At 38.4% G+C, this 20127-nt stretch overlaps 5 protein-coding genes and 3 non-coding genes across 9 annotated transcripts; 4 read left to right on the forward strand and 4 right to left on the reverse strand.

Annotated features, from left to right (window-relative positions):
* Positions 1-182: 182 nt before the first annotated feature.
* Positions 183-2776, reverse strand: LOC103942977 (QWRF motif-containing protein 3). Its single transcript, XM_018646402.2, has 6 exons — positions 1198-2776; positions 977-1096; positions 751-867; positions 578-667; positions 390-497; positions 183-251 (listed from the first exon to the last, which is right to left on the reverse strand). The coding sequence occupies exons 1-6, from the start codon at positions 2581-2583 to the stop codon at positions 183-185; spliced, it is 1890 nt and encodes a 629-aa protein (XP_018501918.2). The 5' UTR covers positions 2584-2776.
* A 1129-nt stretch (positions 2777-3905) lies between these two features.
* Positions 3906-3977, reverse strand: TRNAD-GUC. Its single transcript has one exon. It is a non-coding gene; the product is annotated as a tRNA-Asp (tRNA).
* Positions 3978-4807: 830 nt separating this feature from the next.
* LOC103942174 (probable galacturonosyltransferase 10) lies at positions 4808-7942 on the reverse strand. Its single transcript, XM_009352383.2, has 2 exons — positions 7761-7942; positions 4808-6548 (listed from the first exon to the last, which is right to left on the reverse strand). The coding sequence occupies exons 1-2, from the start codon at positions 7908-7910 to the stop codon at positions 5100-5102; spliced, it is 1599 nt and encodes a 532-aa protein (XP_009350658.1). The 5' UTR covers positions 7911-7942; the 3' UTR covers positions 4808-5099.
* Positions 7943-10145: 2203 nt separating this feature from the next.
* LOC103942165 (protein TIC 20-IV, chloroplastic) lies at positions 10146-12839 on the reverse strand. The gene is made up of 4 exons (XM_048579114.1): positions 12726-12839; positions 11235-11374; positions 10409-11084; positions 10146-10378 (listed from the first exon to the last, which is right to left on the reverse strand). Exons 1-3 carry the CDS (start codon positions 12767-12769, stop codon positions 10426-10428), a joined length of 843 nt encoding a protein of 280 aa, XP_048435071.1. The 5' UTR covers positions 12770-12839; the 3' UTR covers positions 10146-10378; positions 10409-10425.
* Positions 12840-14402: 1563 nt separating this feature from the next.
* On the forward strand, positions 14403-16240 carry LOC103942146 (putative pentatricopeptide repeat-containing protein At1g03510). 2 transcript variants are annotated; one of them, XM_048578679.1, is made up of 2 exons: positions 14403-14879; positions 14970-16240. In XM_048578679.1, exons 1-2 carry the CDS (start codon positions 14498-14500, stop codon positions 15788-15790), a joined length of 1203 nt encoding a protein of 400 aa, XP_048434636.1. In that variant the 5' UTR covers positions 14403-14497; the 3' UTR covers positions 15791-16240. The 2 variants fall into 2 exon arrangements, with proteins under 2 accessions (XP_048434636.1, XP_009350630.2); XM_009352355.2 differs by having other exon boundaries at positions 14403-16240.
* A 551-nt stretch (positions 16241-16791) lies between these two features.
* Positions 16792-18935, forward strand: LOC103942134. Its single transcript, XM_009352347.2, has 2 exons — positions 16792-17222; positions 18123-18935. Exons 1-2 carry the CDS (start codon positions 16874-16876, stop codon positions 18812-18814), a joined length of 1041 nt encoding a protein of 346 aa, XP_009350622.2. The 5' UTR covers positions 16792-16873; the 3' UTR covers positions 18815-18935.
* Positions 18936-19627: 692 nt separating this feature from the next.
* LOC125475058 lies at positions 19628-19774 on the forward strand. The gene has a single exon (XR_007256393.1). It is a non-coding gene; the product is annotated as a small nucleolar RNA snoR134 (small nucleolar RNA).
* A 255-nt stretch (positions 19775-20029) lies between these two features.
* LOC125475057 lies at positions 20030-20118 on the forward strand. Its single transcript, XR_007256392.1, has one exon. It is a non-coding gene; the product is annotated as a small nucleolar RNA U36a (small nucleolar RNA).
* Positions 20119-20127: the final 9 nt, after the last annotated feature.

Genomic DNA, 20127 nt, shown 5'->3' on the forward strand with positions numbered 1-20127 from the left:
GATTCAATCAGCTAATGACCAAAACTTTCTTGCTCATTTACAGAACCTTATACTCACATATACATTACAAAGGCCAGTTTCATGCATCAGTCATCTTCCAACCAACAATTTCTAGGAAATATGATGTCACTTAGCGCCCGTGCTGGTGTGCTGTATAACATCGTCATTTGTCTTGGTTCGTGCTAATTAATTTGTTCTTGTTTCCAAAGTTCTAACTGAATTACACTGCACTTCAAACTCCTCTCTTCAATCTGTCCGAACAAATCAGAAGGAACAAGTCAGTTTTTCGGAGTTTGGTGCGGTTCATAAGTCATGTGACACTAAGCATTAGCAAGTGTAATTTTGTAACATGTATCGTTTTTGTAAGGAAAAAAGAGTTAGCTTATTACCTCTAGTATGGAAATGTTTCTGAAAAGCTCAAGACACTCCTCTAAAAGCAATTTTTCCTGTGCAACCACCTCCGCTAATTCTGACAGTAACGGAGCAGCTTGCTCTGCCTGTTCAAAAATCGGCTTCAATGTAAGTCCACATTACATGAATCCCAAGTATACAACATTATAAAACAACTGAAGCATACCAATGGTGAGAAATTACAAAGCAACAACTTAATGGAAGTGGTGAGATCCGAAGCATGTCGAAGAGCAACGGAAGCAGATTGAGTGTCCGCCTGCATTCGCACTCGGTTTTGTCAGAAAAAATGCATCTCTTTTGCCAAAAACAAAAGATTAGAGTCAGTTTCCTTTCCCCTACCTCTGCACCTTCAACGAGAGGCACCCTGCAGACAACAGAATGCAAGCACTCTTTCATCATGCAAACTGCTGCCATATGTTGCCTTTCCATATCTCCCCAAGAATCCAATTGCTTAAGCTACACAAATTACAAACATATTAACACAGGTTGTTTGAATCAATCCAAACATCTATACACCATCAAACCTCGTAACGAAAACCTTTAGGTATCGTAGTTTGCTACTCACTTGAGAATAGAGTATTAAGTTCAGCCTCATGTCAAGCCTTTCTTTTTGTAACTTCACTTTCTTCTGTAGCATGGAATGCCGTAACTTCATCAGAGCATCCCAAGCATATAAAACATTGACCTGCAAATGTTGAAGAATGTTAAAAGTCTTGCATAGAAAACTTTGACAATTAAATATAACTTATATTTAGTGATTTTATTTCTAATTGCACCGAGACATACCTGTGCTTGATCTGCTATGTTCTGGTTCACAACAGCAGCTCTAGCATTTGCAAAACGCCACTGCAAATATCGATTATGAAGCAAGCGGAGTTGATGACCCATCTCTGCCATACTTGAGCCCGAAGAAACCGAATTAGACCTCACCAGAAAGACATTAGAAGAAGAAGATTTTTTACTCTTGAACAAGTCCAACCCCATGTTGAACAACTTCTCCACCCGTTTGGTTTTCGAGGGACTTGTAGGAGGCTTCAAGCTCGAAAATGACATTGGTACTCCCTTATTCTCCACAGACATCGTCGGCGACCCTGTTCTTCCCGGCGACAACGCCCACTGTGTTGTCGCCGTCAGAGAATGAGCCCTCCTCATCACATTCTTAATGGTGAATTTGTTCAGCTTCGGAGACTTGTCTCCTGATATCGGATTTGCGATGTTAGAATCCGACGTCCCTCTTCGATGCCTCAAAGGTATCTCATTCATGTACTTGGAAGAAACCTCTACACCCGATTTTCGAGCAGCTGAACCAATATTCGGAGACCCCATAATCATCCCTGAAGAGCCGTCACTGCATTCCGATTCTGAATCAAGGGTATCCGGAAAACCATCCGAATTTCTCCGAGATTGTTTCTGATACAGAGCATTTTCGTCCACTGAAAATCTCCGAGGAGCAGCCACATTCGAACTGCTTGAAAACTTGCTGGAAGAGGACGAAGTAGAAGAAGAAGAAGAGTTAGATTTTCTGGAAAACCTGAACTTTCCAGTGTATCTCATCGACCCGCCAAGAAACGGTAAGTGATTTTCTTTGGGGCTTTCTCTCCCTTTCTCCTTGGGATTATCCGACGAACCAAACTCTCTGCAGCTCCTTCCTCTGTCAAAGATTGAATCCTTACGCTGGACGCGATCTTCGCGCCTGTCGTTTCCGAGGTGGTCGGCGAGAGTGTCGAGCTTCTTGTGCGACGAGTTTGAAGAGGGCCATAGTCCGCGGGTGGGGCCCGAATCCTCGAGCTGCGTTTTGGGTTTTCGGGCATCGGAGAAAGGTGAAACGGGTTTGCGCCGGACCGGCGAGATGGGGTGGTTCGGCGACGGGAGCGTGGTGGTTTCTGTGGTGGTTGGCGATGATAGAAACCGCGAGCTTACTTCGCGGGATTTGGCTCTTCTGGGTTTGTGGGATTGGTCTGTCACCATTTGATCGTTCTTCATTCTCTGTGTGTGTATGTAGAGAGAGAGAGAGAGAGAGAGAGAGAGAGAGAGAGAGGTGTTTTGATTACTTGTGTGTGAGAAACGAAGGATTTGAGAAGTTGATTTGTCTGCGTTTGTTTGGGAAAGAGATGAGACCAAAAACAAACCACCACATTTGAAATGGCGGCAAATTAGATCCTCTGCCGGCATATGAGGAGGCTTTATGGGATTTTCGAGGTGGGATTACTGAAATGCCCTCGTCGACTCTGACTTGGTAAATATGTGGCCAATAAAACAAAAATGATTTGAATATTTTTACGGTCAAAAAAAAAAAAAAAAATCTTGAAGTAGGAGTGTGAGAGGTCAAATGAAGAATGTTAAATCATTATAATTTTGCAATAAACAGATTATCACTACAAAATATCAATAAACGTAAATGAATTTAGATATTTGCATCATGTTTGTTTTTTGTCAAAATTTACGTCATGTTTAATAAGTATAGTAACGTTTACATGTATCATATTTATTTACTGGAATTACGTAAAATTTATCAAACGTGACAATGCTCCATCCTCCATGCACGTTATTTAGTCATATTGGTGTTTACATGAAAGACTGGTTAAATACAACTTATTTATCTTTAGAAATTTTAAAGGTTTTCGTTTTGGGTGGTGGAAGGAGTGAATATATATAAGAGTTAACGAAATGAACTGAGCCGGCAAAGTTAAGAGATAACGAAGGGTTTATTTGGAATCTGCCATTTGTCAAAATGTGTTTTTGTTGGCTTCTGCAATGCACTTGGTATTTGTTAATTTGTATTTAATTTTTGGGTTAAATTTGTTATTAATATGAATGTGCGTGTTTATGTAAGCTAATTGTTTTATCTTTGTTACTGTAAATAAAATTCAAGTGATAAATTAATCTCAAATCATATGAAAGAAACAGTCAATTTCGAATTCGATAAAACTAAGAGACCTTTTATATATTTTGTATGATTGGTAAGCTTGGAGTTGGAGGCATATGTGTGGAAATACAATGGATAATGCCTCCAAGCTTGGAGTTGGAGTTGGAGTTGGAGGCATAAATATAAGCATAGTTAGTTAAACAAGGTAATGTTAGGAAGATCAAATTTTTTAAATCAAATTTGTAAACAAAAAGATGTGTTTGAAGATAATTGAATTATTAATTAACTGTCGATTAATGTGCCTATTTTTTATTATTTACATATTATTTGGTTTACAAAATGATTTAAAAATTTTGATTAGATAGACACGTAACAGGATTTTAAAAGAAAGTGTGATGGTTACATTAATTCTGAAAAGATAAACAGTTACTTTGAATAACGGGTGAGCAAAAGCGAACTTAGAACTACCAAATAATTACATGCACGCACAAGGGGGTCGTGAAAAACTTGAAAAGTCAAACTTTCTGTAAGTTGGTGAGCTTCTCACATCACAAGCCAGAGATAACAGCAGCTCGGCCTCTGAAAAAATGGAAAAACAAAATAAACAGCTTAAAATTAAAAAACTGAACGCCGTTGCCGGGGATCGAACCCGGGTCACCCGCGTGACAGGCGGGAATACTTACCACTATACTACAACGACTTCGTTGTTCCAGGTCCCTATATTTGATATTTTAACATTGTTTTTACTCCATGTTAACTCTCAACGGATTACTATCTATGACAGGTAGAGGTAGAAGTATTATGGGTTAAAAATTCGACTTCACATTTTCCTACCACAGTTGGTATTCAAGCAATATTTTAATCTAAATTATAACTTGAGTGACCACTTAATACTACGATTTAGTAGTATTCGTCTTCATTTGTAAGTGAGAGCTCTTAGGTTCGATTATCGCTAAAAGCGAATTTGAATTACATTATTGTTAGCATATTGTGGGGCTGAGGCATCCCCACCCCTTTTGTGTAGAGAATATCGTTTGTTAAAAAAAATATACTACAACTTGAGTGCAAATGAGGGAGTTCTAACCAACTTCGCTACTCTATGGTTTGCCACTCACTTTGCTTTGCTTGTACCGCATTTGTTAAATCATAAACTATATGTTGTCAGCACTTGAAGAAAAGATAGGAAAAGGATTTCTATACACCATTTTTCTCGTTCTAGACATCCTTGTTTATGCTTGCTCCTTCATTCTCCTTTGCTTTGCTCGATCCAAAATCGTAGATTGAAGAGTGGATGAAAATGAATGATTTTATTAGAGAGGGTGTGAGATTTTCTCTAGAACTTGACCAACCAATAGATCAAACAAACACGTGATCCAATATCTTAGTGAATAAGGTGTTAGGTTTCCACCCAAGCGTCTCGGGTTCGAAACTCCCTCATCTTCTAAATTATTGTAATAGTTTCGAACTCTCATCTCTCCTTAATATTGATAAATAAAAAAATAGATCAAACAATTTATAAGGATACAAGTATTGCAGTTCAACATATTAATATTATACTGCAAAAAATAGTTCTTGAAGAACAGTGGTTAGCATTAACAATCTGAATGACATATATGAAGTATATCATCATCTATAGACTATACTACAACACAACTAGGAAGATCACATAAATAGCCCCACCCATCTTACAACCACTACCCATCCATCCATGCTTTCATCCTGGAAAAATTATGCAAGCATTCATCCATGCCCTCAAAGAGGTTATGTCTCCTTTACGCGCCAAACCTGTCGTGGTAAAGTCGAAACTTCCATGCCTGAAATCTCAATGGAAATTGCACCGTTGCAATAACGAATGACCATAATCTACGTATTTCTCCCAGAGGGGCTTGTACTTTTCCATACCGATCTTCAACCATGGTTTTGAGTTTCCGTTATAGTGCAGCACAGCACCTTTCTCTATTAAGTGAGGGTCAACAGTTGTGTAGCCCAAACCCAGAATATGCCATGAGGCGTCCAAAGGCTCTGTCAATCCGTAGAATGTCAACAACCCAGGTGGTAGTGTGCCGAGCTTCCACAATGTCCGGTCTATGTTTCTTTCCTGCCAGTAGTGGTAGATGCCGGTGACATTCCTTTTCCTCCATTGAACCAAATCAAAAACATTCATCCCGAATGCCCATCCACATGCATCAGGATCAAAATGAGCCCTTATGAGAGGGTGAGAGTAGTTCAGATATTTATGGTATCTGTGAAATGTTTCCATGCATGTCTCCACCGCACCATTGACATTACCTTTCAAATCAATGGAGAACAGATCAGACAGATCCTTCTGAACCACAACATCATCATCCAGAAATACCACCTTCTTCAGGGCAGGAAAAACTTCCGGAATATAAAACCTCAGATGATTAAGCATAGAAAGATACTTTGGGTTTCGAAACTTGATTGGTGTCCGCCCATCATCACTATTTCCAGAGAAATAATAACTCTGAGTATCAGTGTCTTGTAGCTGCTTAAGTACAGGAACATAAGAAGCATTCAACCACGTAAAATCCTCAAACTTTTGAACCTCGACGGCCACCCCTCTGAAGCTGTTTATAGAAAACCAGGCCTTCATTGCAGCATAGTTGATTTCATCAGTTACGAGATGGAAAACAATCTTATCTGGATTTTTGGAATTTATAGAAGTTGAATTGACCACAACAGAAGTTGCTAGGATGTTGTCAGAGAAGACGCAGAAATGATAGAGATTGTTATCCTTCAGTTTCATTTCTATTTGCTTTCTGTCCTTAATTTTCCTCTGTATATTCGGGCTTCTGAACCATTCACTAGTCAGCTGAATACCAAGGCAGTAGAGACTTTTTGGGACTTCTTCAGCAGCTATTTGTCCATACTTCGAACTTTTCTCACTTACCGAACTCATCTGTTCTTCCATAGTTTGGATTTTGGCTTTCAGTCTCATGATCATGGTTGCACTATCATAATGGAGCTGCTGTGCTTGGTAAAGTATTAGTGCCATATCACGGATTGCAGTTTCCGTTTCTCTAATAGTCAGAGGAACTCGCCTGGTTGCAGCATTTGACAGCAGGATCTGCGAACTGCGAATCTGGGCACTTAATTCCCAAGCAAACTGAAGGTTGTTACTTTCTTTGGCAATCACAACAAAAGCTTTTGCAAGAGCAATTTGGTCATTGAGCTGCCTTGAAACTGAGTTGGGGCTCAGCATTTCGTCGGTAATATTAAGGCCTTCCATAACTCTATCATTCCTGAACCTCTGCGAAAGGAAAACAAGCACATATTTTATTAAGGTTTGCAAAATAAATTGGAAAAGGCAAAGGGGAAAAAAATGCATATTATCACTCCTCTGCAACAGAAAAGAAGAGAACAAAGATATAGTTCATCTTCCAATATGTGGAAGGATTTTATTGGTGCCCGTCACATAAGAGCAGCTTCCCACCAATCTTGCATCAAGACCACATGGTTTGTGTCATGATACGCTTCCAATTCAGAATGCTAGGATTCAGCCAGCGTTTTAAATATTTTAACTCGACATCAGTCAAAAGTAGATCATTAAGTCGTATAAGTTATCTATATGAGTTAACTCTGGCCATACCACAGTAAATGTGCTGTCTTAAAGTCCCTGTTCTCGACACTATAGCATTCACTTCTCAGGGCACTTTACGGTGACATCTACCTTGACTTTATGATGACAATAAAATCTCTAGATTCTCCTATGGATCCAATCAACTCTATACATTTTACAAGAATCCACAACATAAGCAGACTTTGAAACACTGAAAAAGACGTAACCAAGCACATCCATATCATTTTTTATGATTCAACAAACATTACTATTCCACTTCGAAAAACATAATGCAAGCAAGTTCAGTCAAATACACCGGAATACCCCCAAATAAAAAATTTATCTTAGAACTCTTCCAGTATATGCCCTTGCCACGGCATTAGTTCCCTCCTCCACTTAAATTCATATACTTATACACAGTAGCGATATAGATCAGAAAGTAGCAAGTTCCTACCCAATAGATCGTGTGCACTCAACTCCTATTACATGGAAATCAGAGTCTTCAGCCCTTTCGACGAAATCATTGGAAATAATAAGATTATATCAGATGAAATCTAGATCATGCTAAATCCCAACTAAATAACACTTCATTGTCTCTGATCGAACCAAACCCACGTATGCAAAATCAAATCCTTGCTCGATTAACCAAGAACACCAAATAAAGGAAAAATAATATTGAATCCTAAAGCTCACATCTTTTTGTTGTTTTAGCTCCAAAAAATGAAAAACTCACAACTCAATTCAGCATTTTTTTTTACCCCAGCTCCCAACTTAGTCAGAAACCCAGCATCCAATACTCCAATTCCCTCCACTTTCCTACATTTTCTAGGCAACCAAACAGAGTTCAAACACCCAATTAAACAAAAAAACGACAAAAAGGGTAGAGAGATAATATACGCATACAGTGGGAATGACAGGCCTGGACTCCATCTGATTCACTCTGCTCAAAGTAAAAACGAAGAGCAAAACCGCAACCCCGCACAGCGCCCACCAGAAGGCATTGGGGAACCGCCGCCGCAGTGGCCGCCGGAATTCCGGGGCTCTCCGCCTCATTTCTCCACTGCTTCCAAATCTGAAGCGTCCAGAATACCCGTTTGTTTCCCGGAAAGTTACAGCCTTCCGGACAGAGATCGCAATCCGGATGAAAACTTGGAGGGATTGGATCTTGTCACGTGAGGAAAATTGGGGATGGGATTTTAGGGTTCTGGGGGTCGAATCTGTGGTGGGTTTTTGGATTGGGAGGAGATTTACTGAGAAAGAAATGAGTTTTTATGTGTCTTCTTCTTCTGCTTCTCAGTTTTCCTTCGTCTTTCGCAGAGAGACAACAACAGTTGTTCGGGGAGTTCGTGTGTTGCAATTATATGTGTGGAGTGGCGTGGCTTTTGCTTCTCTGCTTTATTTATTCATTTTTTTTTTTTCTTCTAAAGTTAGTAATTTTTGTTTCATGATTTGTATTAAGGGGGTACAATCCGCCTATTCATTTTTATTTTTCATACATTTTCTTAATTTTCGTCCGTGGACAAAAACTAATAAAAGTGTGAGAAAATTAAAAAGCGATGTATGCATAACATTTCCCTTTGTATTATTCTATAATCCAAAGTAATTAATTATTAGATATTGCATATAGAGATTTGGTATATTTTAGCAATGTTAAATATTGCATGAAATTCGTATCATTGTAGTTGAATCCAAAATTTTGAAGCGCAGTTACAATGTTATATTTCACTCAATATCATACGAGTTTTATGCAAGATATAAGCATTGCAAAGTTCTATAAAATTTCTAAATGCAAAATCTAACAGTTAAATTTTCAGACCACTGAAAAAAATTGAAAATTTTGATGCTGCTGCTGCTTATTATTTTTGTTTGTTGGTTTTATTAAGATGAAAATAGCATATTGAGGCCAAACAAACAAAGGTTAGTAGAATCATTAATTCAATTTGGTGATGTCATTTTCGTTTGATCCCTCGAAAGTCTCTTTCCTCGATGGTTAGGTGATAGTTACCTCCACATTATTGGCAATAGTAACTTCTATTTTACAGGGACAATAATAAATTTACTATGATATAAATAGATCAAAAGAGGAGAGCTTCCAGATAACGAAATTGTAATCTTTTTATATGTGAGAATCCCATTGGAGCATCTTCTGCTTCTAATAGACTATGAATTAGTTAGGATTATTCTCAACAAATCCGTAAGAAGTGATCCCATTTTTTCATCAAGTTATGGTAATGACCCAAGATCTTGAGTGACGGATCCGGCTTAAAAACTCAAAAGCACCATACTTGTACTAGGGATACCATAGTTACTTACCATACTTGTAGTAGGGGATACTTGTGACGTCATTGTGAGAGTATGAAATCAACCACGTGTTACCACAATAATTGACTTATGATGTTACAATGACATCGTCTTCAATTAAAATAAAGACATAATTCCTGTGCGGACTAGCTCTAAGTGGTAAAATATATGTCAAGAAAATTAATTAAAATTAGTTATATTAAGTTTATATAAACATGAGTTAGACTAGTTAAGCAGGATAATGTATGCTCAGCTCGCCTTTGGAATACAGCAAGAGAAAGAACAAAAAACAAAAAAAAAAGCTCTTAGATATAAAGTTCAATTCCACCCACTTATAATAAAAGAAAAAAGAGAAGTGTTAAAGATATTATTTTCAAAGTGGGACTCTCTGCCATCTCACAATTAACGTCAATTCCCATGCCAAAATTATAAAACATTGTATGAAAACATGAAGTGACAGAGACTTCATGGAGAATCAACTGTCTCCTTACCATTTCTCAAAAACTAAACACTATCTCCCTTTGCTAATTCATGGGTTCGTTTAGAAGTGCTTCTAAAATACCTGAAACCGTTTTTGGTGCAAATATTTCTGAAATCAATCCTCAATAAAAATTCAAGTAAATTATGAAAAACACTTGAAGTACTTCTTGCAAAAAGCACATACCTAGTGTTTTTTCCAAAAAAAAAACACTTGATGTGCTTTTGAAACCAAAATCAATTTTACCAAAAGCACTTTCAGTTATTTTAAAAGCACTTTCAAACTAGCCATTTCTTGTATCGAACGCTTTTTTTTTTCCCTTGATCCAAGGTGAGTAACGTCTAACGTCCTTAGGCTTGGGTTTCGTTTCTAAAGGCTCCGTGGCATTTACCATTGAATACATATCTTCCATTAACATTGCTAAAAAGGTCCTATCAATTTTAGGCCAGCTTTGGCCTTTAATTTGTACAAAACCTACCGAAAACAGACACAGTGGTTCAATAAAAAAGTCTGCAAACACTCCCCAATTCGTAAACCAGAGGATTATATTTCATACGTGTTTGTGTGACAGTCTCACAGACAATCTTGTATAATCTAGGCAACCAATCACTTTAACGTCCATATAAATGATACAACTCATATAAAGCGCATAGCTAAGTGATACCGGCAGATGCACATGAAAAATGATAGTGTGCCTAAATGATACACTCTAGAACAACAATATAACTTCTCAGACTGTGACCTAAACGATACAACTCCCTCAGACTGTGACCTAAACGATACAACTCTTCAGAAAGGTTTATGGTATCCTTCTACTTGGAAAAGAGTATGGACTAAAGCAGGGGTACTAAAGAATGGGAGTTTAACATACTTGCCGGCAAGAGCACACCGTATACACTCGAGCAAGACCGAAACGTACACGAATGCCACGACCGCCCAGTATTCTATGCCGAATATGCCGTTGAAGTGTATAAGCGGGAAAAAATTGCTCGAGTACCACACCACTTGCAGCATTGTTTCTAATAGCATTGCCATGATTACGTGGTACCTGAAGAAGTGAGGCCACTCTTTTCTCTTTACCACTCCAAAGTATGCGAAGAAGAAATATATCATTGTGAACCAATACGGTAACCTCTTTATTGCTCCTGGGACATAATAAACCAAGTCTCCAAACAATTCGTAGTGTTCTGCGAAGGGTTGAATATAAAATCCGGTATCAGACATCTGCAAAGCGATTAAGTAGGGGAAGCATGCTAAAGTTCTCCACCACCATTCTGGCTTCTCTTTCATTTTTGGAAAAGGTATACTGATGGAGTTACTCTTCTGTGCTTGTACCAATGTTGAAGATTTCCGTTGTCTTGGTAACACAGATATGTTGTGTGACCGATCGCCTTGGTCCCCTCTTAACAGTGTGGATGACGTAGAAGAAAGCTGCAAGCTTGGCAATCCTGAAAATTACAAGTTTGGGGTTATAAGGACATAACAAATCTCAAAGACGCTCCTATCTAAAGGCATTGCTTCTGGTATACCTAACTGACTAATTTCAAATCAAGTTATAGGAGAAACAAGGATGATACTCAGTACGAAACTTTGCATACCTTTAGGAGCCCAGGAATGCAGATTGTGATTACGTTGTTGTAGACTCCTGCTGCTTGACAGTATAGGCATTGCATTCAAGTTAGATCTGCATGCAACCCCGTTGCGCTTGTTCTGTCTATTTAGATTCACATCCTTGTACCTAGTTAAAAGACCAATATAATATAATCGATTAACATGAGCTGGGAAACAATCATATACACTTAGCAACACTCTTGTTTCATTACTCAAATGCTGGTAATAATTGTCCCTATTCCAGACCAGAAAAAGAAAAGGTGGATCTCAAGACTATAAAAAATAAAACTGCCGTACTCTGTACAAATACTCGGGAACAATTGAAATCGGTTAGAATCTGTCTTCCAAGCCTCGGAAAAAGCTCCTCACATAACATCTCTAACACGACTATTCCGTAAGCTCAATATCATCCTTTCTTTTGGTAATTAAAGATTCAACAAAACCGATTTCTTTTGGTATCTCCACCATCACTTACTGATTGAAAAGTCATTCCGATCCTCCAAACTAAACAAATTTTAGAAATTAGTTATGGCTTCCCTTAACACATACAAATAAGATGTTCCCAAATGTCACACTCTGTTTCAGATTAAAAGCAAGGCAACTCAAGTGTGTCCCCTACTTAATCACACTTAAGGCGATAATGCAAACAGTACAAATGATATATTAACTCAATGAAAAAAGTACTAAAATTAAGAATCTCGGAGAATGTTAATCCTGCAGGCAAACAGGGGAAGAAGGCTTCACCAAAAATTCAGACCGCTTAAAATTGCCCATAAAAACTAATCACATTCTATTGCCAAGAATCTAAATATGCAGCAGAAACACAACTTATACTCCATTGCCAAGAATCTCTAAATCGATATCATATTCATACGCCTATAAACAAGAAATCAACTACTAATTACCAACAGACCTACTTTTCGACCTTGAATTTAAAAGTTGAGCTTAAAAGAAGAGTGCTAAATTACGGACCAATATTCAGCTCATGTAACAAACCTCTAAACTACATTCAAATTTTCATAAATTCCTAATTGTTCCCTCTCACATGACATCAAAAACTCTCTAACTCCGAAGAAATTTTTCGTTCCTGACCTCCGAAAATTATAAAATCAAACTCTTGCATCAAGAAAAACAATTCAGAAACAACCTACCACAGCTAAAACACTGAGATAATTATTTAAAAACATTACAAACACCATTAACAAATAACAACCCCAAAAAAAAACCAAATTCTTCACTTTTCCAGGAATTAATAAATCGAAAAGCGAAAAAAGGACGAGGCAAACGAAACCCAGAATTTGTTCCTTCTTTTGAATCTAATTTTCCAAAAAAAAAAAGGAAACGACTTTTAGCATAATACAGCGTTTTCTCTGGCGATTTACATAAACAATCGTTTTTTTTTGGTTTCCAAATTTTGATGATTTTCGGAGAACGAAACTACGAAAGAAAGTGTAGCTGTAAGGAGGAAGAACACGTACCGGGAGGCAAGAACGCTGAGGCGGCAGCCCAAGGCGGCCGCCATGGCTTCTCGAGATGTGTTGTGGATTCTCTCGCACTCTTTAGAAACTCTGGTGCGGTCGGCTTTTCTTTCTTTCCCCGCAAGTATATGGCCCGCTCTTTTATATTATTCCTCAGGGTCTTTGTCGTAATTACCAAAACTTCAGGGGTCTATGCATACTTTTCCATTTTTAGTGGTGTATTGGTAATTTTGAGGGAAAATTTATTTTGTAGTACGTTTTTACGGTGGTTGTAGTTCAAGTGGTTAAAAATATTCATCATACGCAAATAGTTATTTACTACAGTGATGAAAAAGTGTTGAGCTCTTGCATGACATCATCGGTTCAAACCACGTTGTTGGCTAATATAACATCTAATCTAACAAAATTTATCGTTTGATAAAAAAAAATATTCTTTTGACAAAAAAAATATTCATCATATACTCGAAATCTTTTGTTCAATATTTGGTGCTTCCCATGCATATCCATAATTGTTTCCTGCCCAAAAAAAAAAAAAAAGTGCATGATGATGTTACAAAATGCTTATAATAATTTCAATTTTTTGAATCATACTCTTTCTTTTAAGGATATAGGGGTGAATTTGAAGAGGAAGTTGTTTTGAGAAAGAAATGTGGGATTGGTCTAAATTTCATAAACTTACAATTTCTTTTTGTTTTGATTTTTTTAATTTTCTCTAACAATATACTATAAACTATTTTAATTTATTGATAATGTCGCCAACCTCAAGTTGCAAAATAAATTTACATAAAGTTATTTGTTCGATTCTCCCTTCACCTCAATGTCACATGTCACATGTCACTTATGTTGAAAAAAGAGAGGTTATATTTGTCTTCCCGTCTTGTTTAGTTGAAACGGTAGGTGAAAGGACATTTACTTTCCTAAAAGTAAAAGGGTAAGTGCGGGAATCAGCAAGAAAGTCTCATCTCATTTGTAAATATGGAAAATATTGGGCAACTTGAGAAATTAGAATTTCAAGTTAATAGAACTTTTGAGCCTATGACATCTAGATGGAACCAACTTTTTAGATCATGTTTGTAAATCATGTGATATGTCACAAATATGAAATTATCATATTAATCATCATTTAAGTAATAATTTAATCGTCAACAAATGTGTCATATGGTTTACAAAATATGCTAAAGATACCGTTTATTTAAACCATATTTTGTGAGTTATATGATGTTATTATTGATGATTGAATTATTAAGTGTTGATTAAGTGCTTATTTCTTATTGGTAACTCATCACATGATATACAAACGTAGTCTAAAAATTTAGTCTCCTTAGCATTAGTCTTTACCTAAAAAGCCATTGCTTCTGATTATGATGAATTCAAGGACTTGTGGATTTTTAACTCTCACACATAAACTCTAATTGAGTAAAATATGAGGAGAAACTTTTATGTGTACCCGAAACTCAATAACATACAATGTAATGTTAAGGAGATTTTTTAAAAGTATGACTCTTTATGGACTTTCCGTCACCTCATAATTTAACATTATCATACCAATATCATAAAACATTGTGCAAAAACATGATGCGACAGATAGTGAATAATTTCACTTTGGAGAGAATTTCCTTAGCATTTTTCGTATAACAATATAAATAAACGACATAGTTAATATATCCCAGGGTATCTTTTCTAAGTCCCTCCCCTAAATCAGGGAACAAAGATCTAACTAACTTGCTTGTTCAATGCTAAATACTTGATTGATCCCCAAAGCACTGAACAACATGGGGTCCTACAACCAGTCAAACTTCCAACGGTTGCTTTCTTTCACCAAGCTCTTAACCTCCCATGTCAGCCAAGGTCGTCATGACGAAGCCCTTTCCCTCTTCCACCACATGCAGACCTCACTGGCTCTATCTCTCGACCCCCATGTCTTCTCTCTTGTTCTCAAGTCCTGCTCCGCCGTCCACCGCCCGCAACTCGGCGTATCCGTCCATGCCCATGTCGCCAAATCTTCCATCCTATCAAACCCATTTGTGGCTTCTGCTCTTGTCGACATGTATGGCAAGTGCGTGTTATTGTCGACCGCACGCAACCTGTTTGATGAAATTGCTCACAGGAATGTTGTTGTGTGGAATGCTATGATATCACTTTATACGCGTAACGGTAATGTGTTCGATGCTTTGGGATTGTTTGACGCAATGGATGTTGAACCCGATGTGTCAACTTTTAATACCATTATATCTGGTATGTCAGGATTGGATGATGGGTCGTTTAAGGCTGTCGAGTTCTATAGGAAAATGAGAGCGTGCGGAAGGGAACCGGATTTAATAACGCTGCTTGCTCTGTTACGTGCTTTTGTTGATATAGCGGCTTTAAGGTTTATTAAGGAAATTCATGGTTATGATGTGAGAAATGAGATTGACTCACATTCCCAATTGAGTAGTGGCCTAGTAGAGGCCTACGGGCGCTGTGGTTGTCTTGCAAATGCGCGTAATCTGTTCCGCTATATGAAGAAAAAGGATGTGGTTGCATGGAGTAGTCTGATGTCTGCGTATGCACTTCATGGGGAGGCAAGAACTGCATTGGAAATTTTCAGAGAGATGGAATTGGGGAAAGTAGAGCCTGATGAGATTACTTTTCTTGTGGTACTGAAGGCGTGCAGCCATGCTGAAGGATTAGCAGATGAAGCACTGCATTATTTTGGTCGGATGCATGAGGATTATGGTGTGCAAGCAAATAGTGATCACTATTCTTGTTTAGTAGATGTTCTGAGCAGAGCAGGGAGGTTGCATGAGGCATATGAGGTCATAAGGAAAATGCCAGTGAAGGTGACTGCTAAAGCTTGGGGTGCTCTTCTTTCAGCATGTAGAACTTACGGAGACTTGGACCTTGCTGAGATTGCAGGGAAAGCTCTGTCCGAAATTGAACCTGATAATCCTGCCAATTATTTACTATTGGCAAGAATGTATTCTGGCTTAGGCAGGCATGAGGAAGCGCAACGAATGAGAAGGAAAATGAAGGAGAAGGGAGTGAAGGCATCATCTGGCACTAGTTGGGTGGTTTATCAAGACTAATTTCAGGTGTTGGGAAGTTATCAGGTTTCGCCTTACTGCGAACAGCTTTCTTTCGCCTGTCAAATATCTGACCCTAATCTACGACATTGAGAACGAAGAAGCAGCGTTTTTGGGAGAGATCAGATGATGAGGAAGGAATTTCTTTTCGAACCAGTGGCAAGCTTCAAGATGTCTTCATTTTTTCAACACGAATTTTCTGGTTTTTTACTGAAATTTGAAGACGGTGAAGAGTGAAGATACATTGAGTTGCTTTAGGTCCCCGGATGTATATGTAAAAATATATTCTTAAGAGTTATTTTGCGCTGCGTGGATAAAGAACGCACGCAGTTACAACGATCCAACAGAAGTGTCTCTGTCTAGAATTGTTCATCACTTTTTCAATACCGAATTTCTGAATGACTCAACTCAACATTGTATGTGAGCTGCCTTGTTGAATCAAGGGCTTTCATTCGTCTTAGAATTGTTTTCACCAATGCATTCTTACATGTCATGTGTCATCCCTAACAAAATTAAAGCCCTTGATTCAATGTTTTTGGGATTTAAAACAACCGCGTTGCAAATTCTAATTTAGGAGAACAAAAATGTGCAAATAGTGAATGTTCAACGTCACATAGTCAATCGTGTGCGATCGGCCAATAAGAAGTTGTCATGGTCCCGGTGAACCAAAACAAGGAGACAATATTATGTTCATCATATACACAGCATGACAATGCCACCTGGTATATCTAGCCCATGGTTTAACACATGTAATCCAATAGAGTTGACTGTCCTACTGAAGTTTTTCTCTTAAGAAAGAATTTTCGCACACCTTTTTTTCCTTTATGTATACAGTATACCTTGTTTATTTTCTCTTGTTTGATTTTATTCAATCTATAAGCTATAAATTTATGAGGAAAAAACGAGAGTACGGAAATCACTTTCCATTTCCATGGACCGGACCTATTAGTGTTACATGGGCCAATTGTGAAGTGTTTTGGGGCCATAATACAAAAAGTCGAAACCTTTCAAAACCCCAAAACACCAAATTCTGCAGCTCCATCGCTGCTACCGGTAATGGCAGCAAAACCCCTCTAATCCCAAGCCATGGCGACTTCCATTCCCACCATCTCCGCTCCAACCCCCTCCATTCTCAGACTCAAAGTCACTTCTTTTACTCCCCCCAGAATCCAACCTCATACCCAAAGAATCCCTTTTCGCAGTTTACCCAAATTCCAATGTTTGAACCGAATACAAGCTCAGAATTTTCCTGGGTTTTCCTGGAAAACAAATGGGTTTTTGTTTGAGAGAAAGTTGAGGGTTCGTGCGAGTGTGAAAAATGAGGGTGTTGATGCAGCTGAGGAGGAGAGCAGAGGGGAGAGTACTATGCCTGAGCGGTTCAGGTACTTGACCAAGGAAGCTCCTGACCCTCCTGTCAGGTGGCCTTGGCTTGTAGGTAAACTGTTCTGCTCTCTTTCTTTTTCTTTTTACCATCTGTTTAGCTGCTGAGAAAATGTTGGTAAATGAAAGAGAGAAAACAGAGAAAGTTTGAGTATTTGGGATTGTTGTCGAATGCCCCAAGATTTGAGAACAGAAGGGACTTGCTTCCATGTATAAATACAGCTTGTTTGGTTAATTTCTTGTTAGAAAGTATATTGACATTTTTTACCATGACTTTCCTCGAATTTTGGAAATGTTTGATGCGTATGTGAAGAAAAGTATATGAATTTGTCACCAGCATCTGAAAAATGAGCTAGCAGGTTGTAATATGTGTAGGCATTACAATGTGGTTGAAACTTCAACTAATTGTGTTTTCTCATAGTTTTACATTCATTCTGATCGGGGATATTTCATGACTTAATCTTCACACATTGTAACACAATTAAGTTTATTGGGTTTGTGAAAGATGATTTAGACTAGTGCTCTGATTAATGTGTCTTACTTCTTCATGTTTGACAGCATTCTCTCCGACAAATGCTTTTTCATTGCGATTGTATGAGTATAGAACAAATTGGTGAATCGGGATGCTTGTGAAATTTAAAAACTAGTTAGGAGGGGGAAGAAAGCACTGGTTTCTGGAGTAAAACAGATCTGAGCACTGACTTTATTGATGTGATATTGTACTTAACCTGACGAGATGAAACTTTAATGTATTGGTTTAGACTATTTAGCTCCTGATACGTGCACACGTCAGTGGTGTTATGAGATGTTTTCTAGTTATAACTTTTTGAAGCCTCAATTGAAGCTGAAATAAATTTTTTTGTTATTTATTTTCCGGTTGAGGCTTTCACGTATACAAATTGCACTATAATGGTTTATGCAGCTGACTAAATACTATTTGTCATTGATCGTGCAGCATTGGTCTTCCTTATCTATGCATGGAGAGCTGTCTTGCTGGAATTAGCTAACTGGAGAAAGGCTGCTGAGGGCGTTGTCCGTTTTGTGGGATACCTTTTGAAACTTATCCTGGCTCTAATCTTTCATTTCATTGGAGATCCCATTACTTCCGTGATTAGATTCATAGAAACAACATTGTATGCCATACGCTCTTTCTACTCTGGCATAGTGGCATACGCTCCAATTCCAGAGTTGATGACAATGATCATACTTGCATCAACTGTTCTTGCTATCGCAGAAGCTGTTGTTCCAAATGCTGTAAACTGTCAACCTTTTCTTCTCACAGCATCTGGTGTAGTAGGCTACGCAGCAGTGGCAGGTTACATCTCAGAGCCTTTATTCTGGACGATTCTAGTAGGGTTCTACGGTTACTCACGATTAGTTAAAAAGAGGGATGATGTTACGTCCGCATTGCCTGCGGCAGCTGTGATGTCTGCCATAGGAGAACCATGGGTTAGAGTTTTGGTGATCGCATCGTATCTGGCCTTGGCCATTTTTCATCACTCAAAGAAGGTATCAGATACGGAGGAGGAAATTGTAGTGGCTAACAGGAAGCTTCCAATGCCCTTGCTTGGTGCAGGTTTAGCCATCGGAATTCGTCTTGCTGCTAAGTGGGCTGGCTACCGGCATTTGACATGGATGATAGTATGAGTGTAAGAATACCATTATATGAGATGTCAAAAGTGTTCTCTCTGTAATTCAGTGATTGTACAACATCAGAAATTTCAAGTAGCTAGCCTTCCATAGAATTCAAACCGAAAATGTTTCTATAGTTTCTTGCCAAATTCGATTTTTACGGCCTTCTCACTTATAAATGCTTGGCTCTCAAGTAAGAAGACGCCAATTCACGAGTGCAGTCCATTTAGTTTAAGCGAAGTTCTGCTTTGGTCTTGCAGTTTCAGTTGTCTCGAGTTAACCCTTCGTAGATTGTGGACTTTGTAGTGTGCTAATTTATGCAATTCAAGGACAATGTTACTTACATGGTTACATTTGTCGATCTTTCGTCGTAAGTAGCTCGTCAGTGACATTGAGGGAAATCGGACTTCTCTGAGCCTGAGGTAAAAACACCACACATGCCTCTTGCGTAATAATCATGTTGAAAAAATTGCAGAATTGCGGGGTTGAATTGCAAGTTTGCAACAATATGAGTTCAAAACGCAACAACTGAAACTAAAAGGGCCGAAGTGGAACAAAGACCGTGGAGGGGTAAATTCGTAAAAAGATGACTATTGGACCATGAATGTTAAAACGATGCCGTTAGCACCGTAACAATCGCGAAGAAGAAACCCTAGGGTTTCCGTAGGGCATTGTATGCCTATATAAACAACACTAACCCCCGCTCCTTATTCAAACTCTCCATTCTCCATCGAAGCCTCCTCTACCCCTCTCGTCCAGAATTCTCCCAATTCCCCTTCATGCAATCGAAACCTAATCTTTAATTTCTGCAATTTATAGTTTGCAATCATGCACGATGCACCCCGGGCTTCTCTGAGAGTATATTTCACTGAAGAAGAAAGCCCCAATGCTCGTGCTAGAACGTCGCCGTCAAGTGTTGCAGCTTAGCCTCGCTCTTCCCTACGGCTTTTCTGTGTCAAATCGACGGCTACATCTCCCCCAAAACCCTAAATATTTTCATCAATTTTTCAGTTTCATACGATCCGATCCGATCCGACGCGCCTCGACACACCTTAAGCCTGTTTTCGAAAAATCTCCGAAAACTGAGCTAGTCATGGAGGCGTAAATCCAATGGCGGTGTCACACGTGGGGGTTTTTCTCTTCTCATAGTTTTTCCTCTAAAAACGTCCGCTAAATTTTCTAATTTTGTTTAAATATTTTTGTGGATTTTGATATCTTTTGTTGAATTTTTGGCTTTGATTACAAACTATCCGCGCTTCTGAGAGCAATCGATGAAGTAGAATGTGATAATCAATGGTTGAATTTCTTGATATGAGCCAATTTGTATT

The sequence above is a fragment of a genome, unplaced genomic scaffold, assembly GCF_019419815.1.
Source record: "Pyrus x bretschneideri cultivar Hongxiangsu unplaced genomic scaffold, Pyrus_bretschneideri_v1 Contig13, whole genome shotgun sequence".
NCBI lineage: Eukaryota > Viridiplantae > Streptophyta > Magnoliopsida > Rosales > Rosaceae > Pyrus > Pyrus x bretschneideri.

Bases quoted from the DNA above. Each gene is read 5' to 3' on its own strand.
- LOC103942977 (XM_018646402.2), bottom strand. From the start codon at position 2,583: ATGCCGGCAGAGGATCTAATTTGCCGCCATTTCAAATGTGGTGGTTTG. The intron at 1,097-1,197 runs GTATGTCTCGGT...CAACATTTGCAG, and splicing joins ACATAGCAGATCAAGCACAG to GTCAATGTTTTATATGCTTG. The intron at 498-577 runs GTATGCTTCAGT...ATTTTTGAACAG, and splicing joins TTTGTAATTTCTCACCATTG to GCAGAGCAAGCTGCTCCGTT.
- LOC103942174 (XM_009352383.2), bottom strand. From the start codon at position 7,910: ATGAGGCGGAGAGCCCCGGAATTCCGGCGGCCACTGCGGCGGCGGTTC. The intron at 6,549-7,760 runs GTATGCGTATAT...TTCCTTTCGCAG, and splicing joins CCAGGCCTGTCATTCCCACT to AGGTTCAGGAATGATAGAGT.
- LOC103942146 (XM_009352355.2), top strand. From the start codon at position 14,498: ATGGGGTCCTACAACCAGTCAAACTTCCAACGGTTGCTTTCTTTCACC.
- LOC103942165 (XM_048579114.1), bottom strand. From the start codon at position 12,769: ATGGCGGCCGCCTTGGGCTGCCGCCTCAGCGTTCTTGCCTCCCG. The intron at 11,375-12,725 runs GTACGTGTTCTT...TCTTTTAACTAG, and splicing joins CTCAGCGTTCTTGCCTCCCG to GTACAAGGATGTGAATCTAA. The intron at 11,085-11,234 runs GTATGCAAAGTT...TGTAATTTTCAG, and splicing joins GCATTCCTGGGCTCCTAAAG to GATTGCCAAGCTTGCAGCTT.
- LOC103942134 (XM_009352347.2), top strand. From the start codon at position 16,874: ATGGCGACTTCCATTCCCACCATCTCCGCTCCAACCCCCTCCATTCTC. The intron at 17,223-18,122 runs GTAAACTGTTCT...TTGATCGTGCAG, and splicing joins CAGGTGGCCTTGGCTTGTAG to CATTGGTCTTCCTTATCTAT.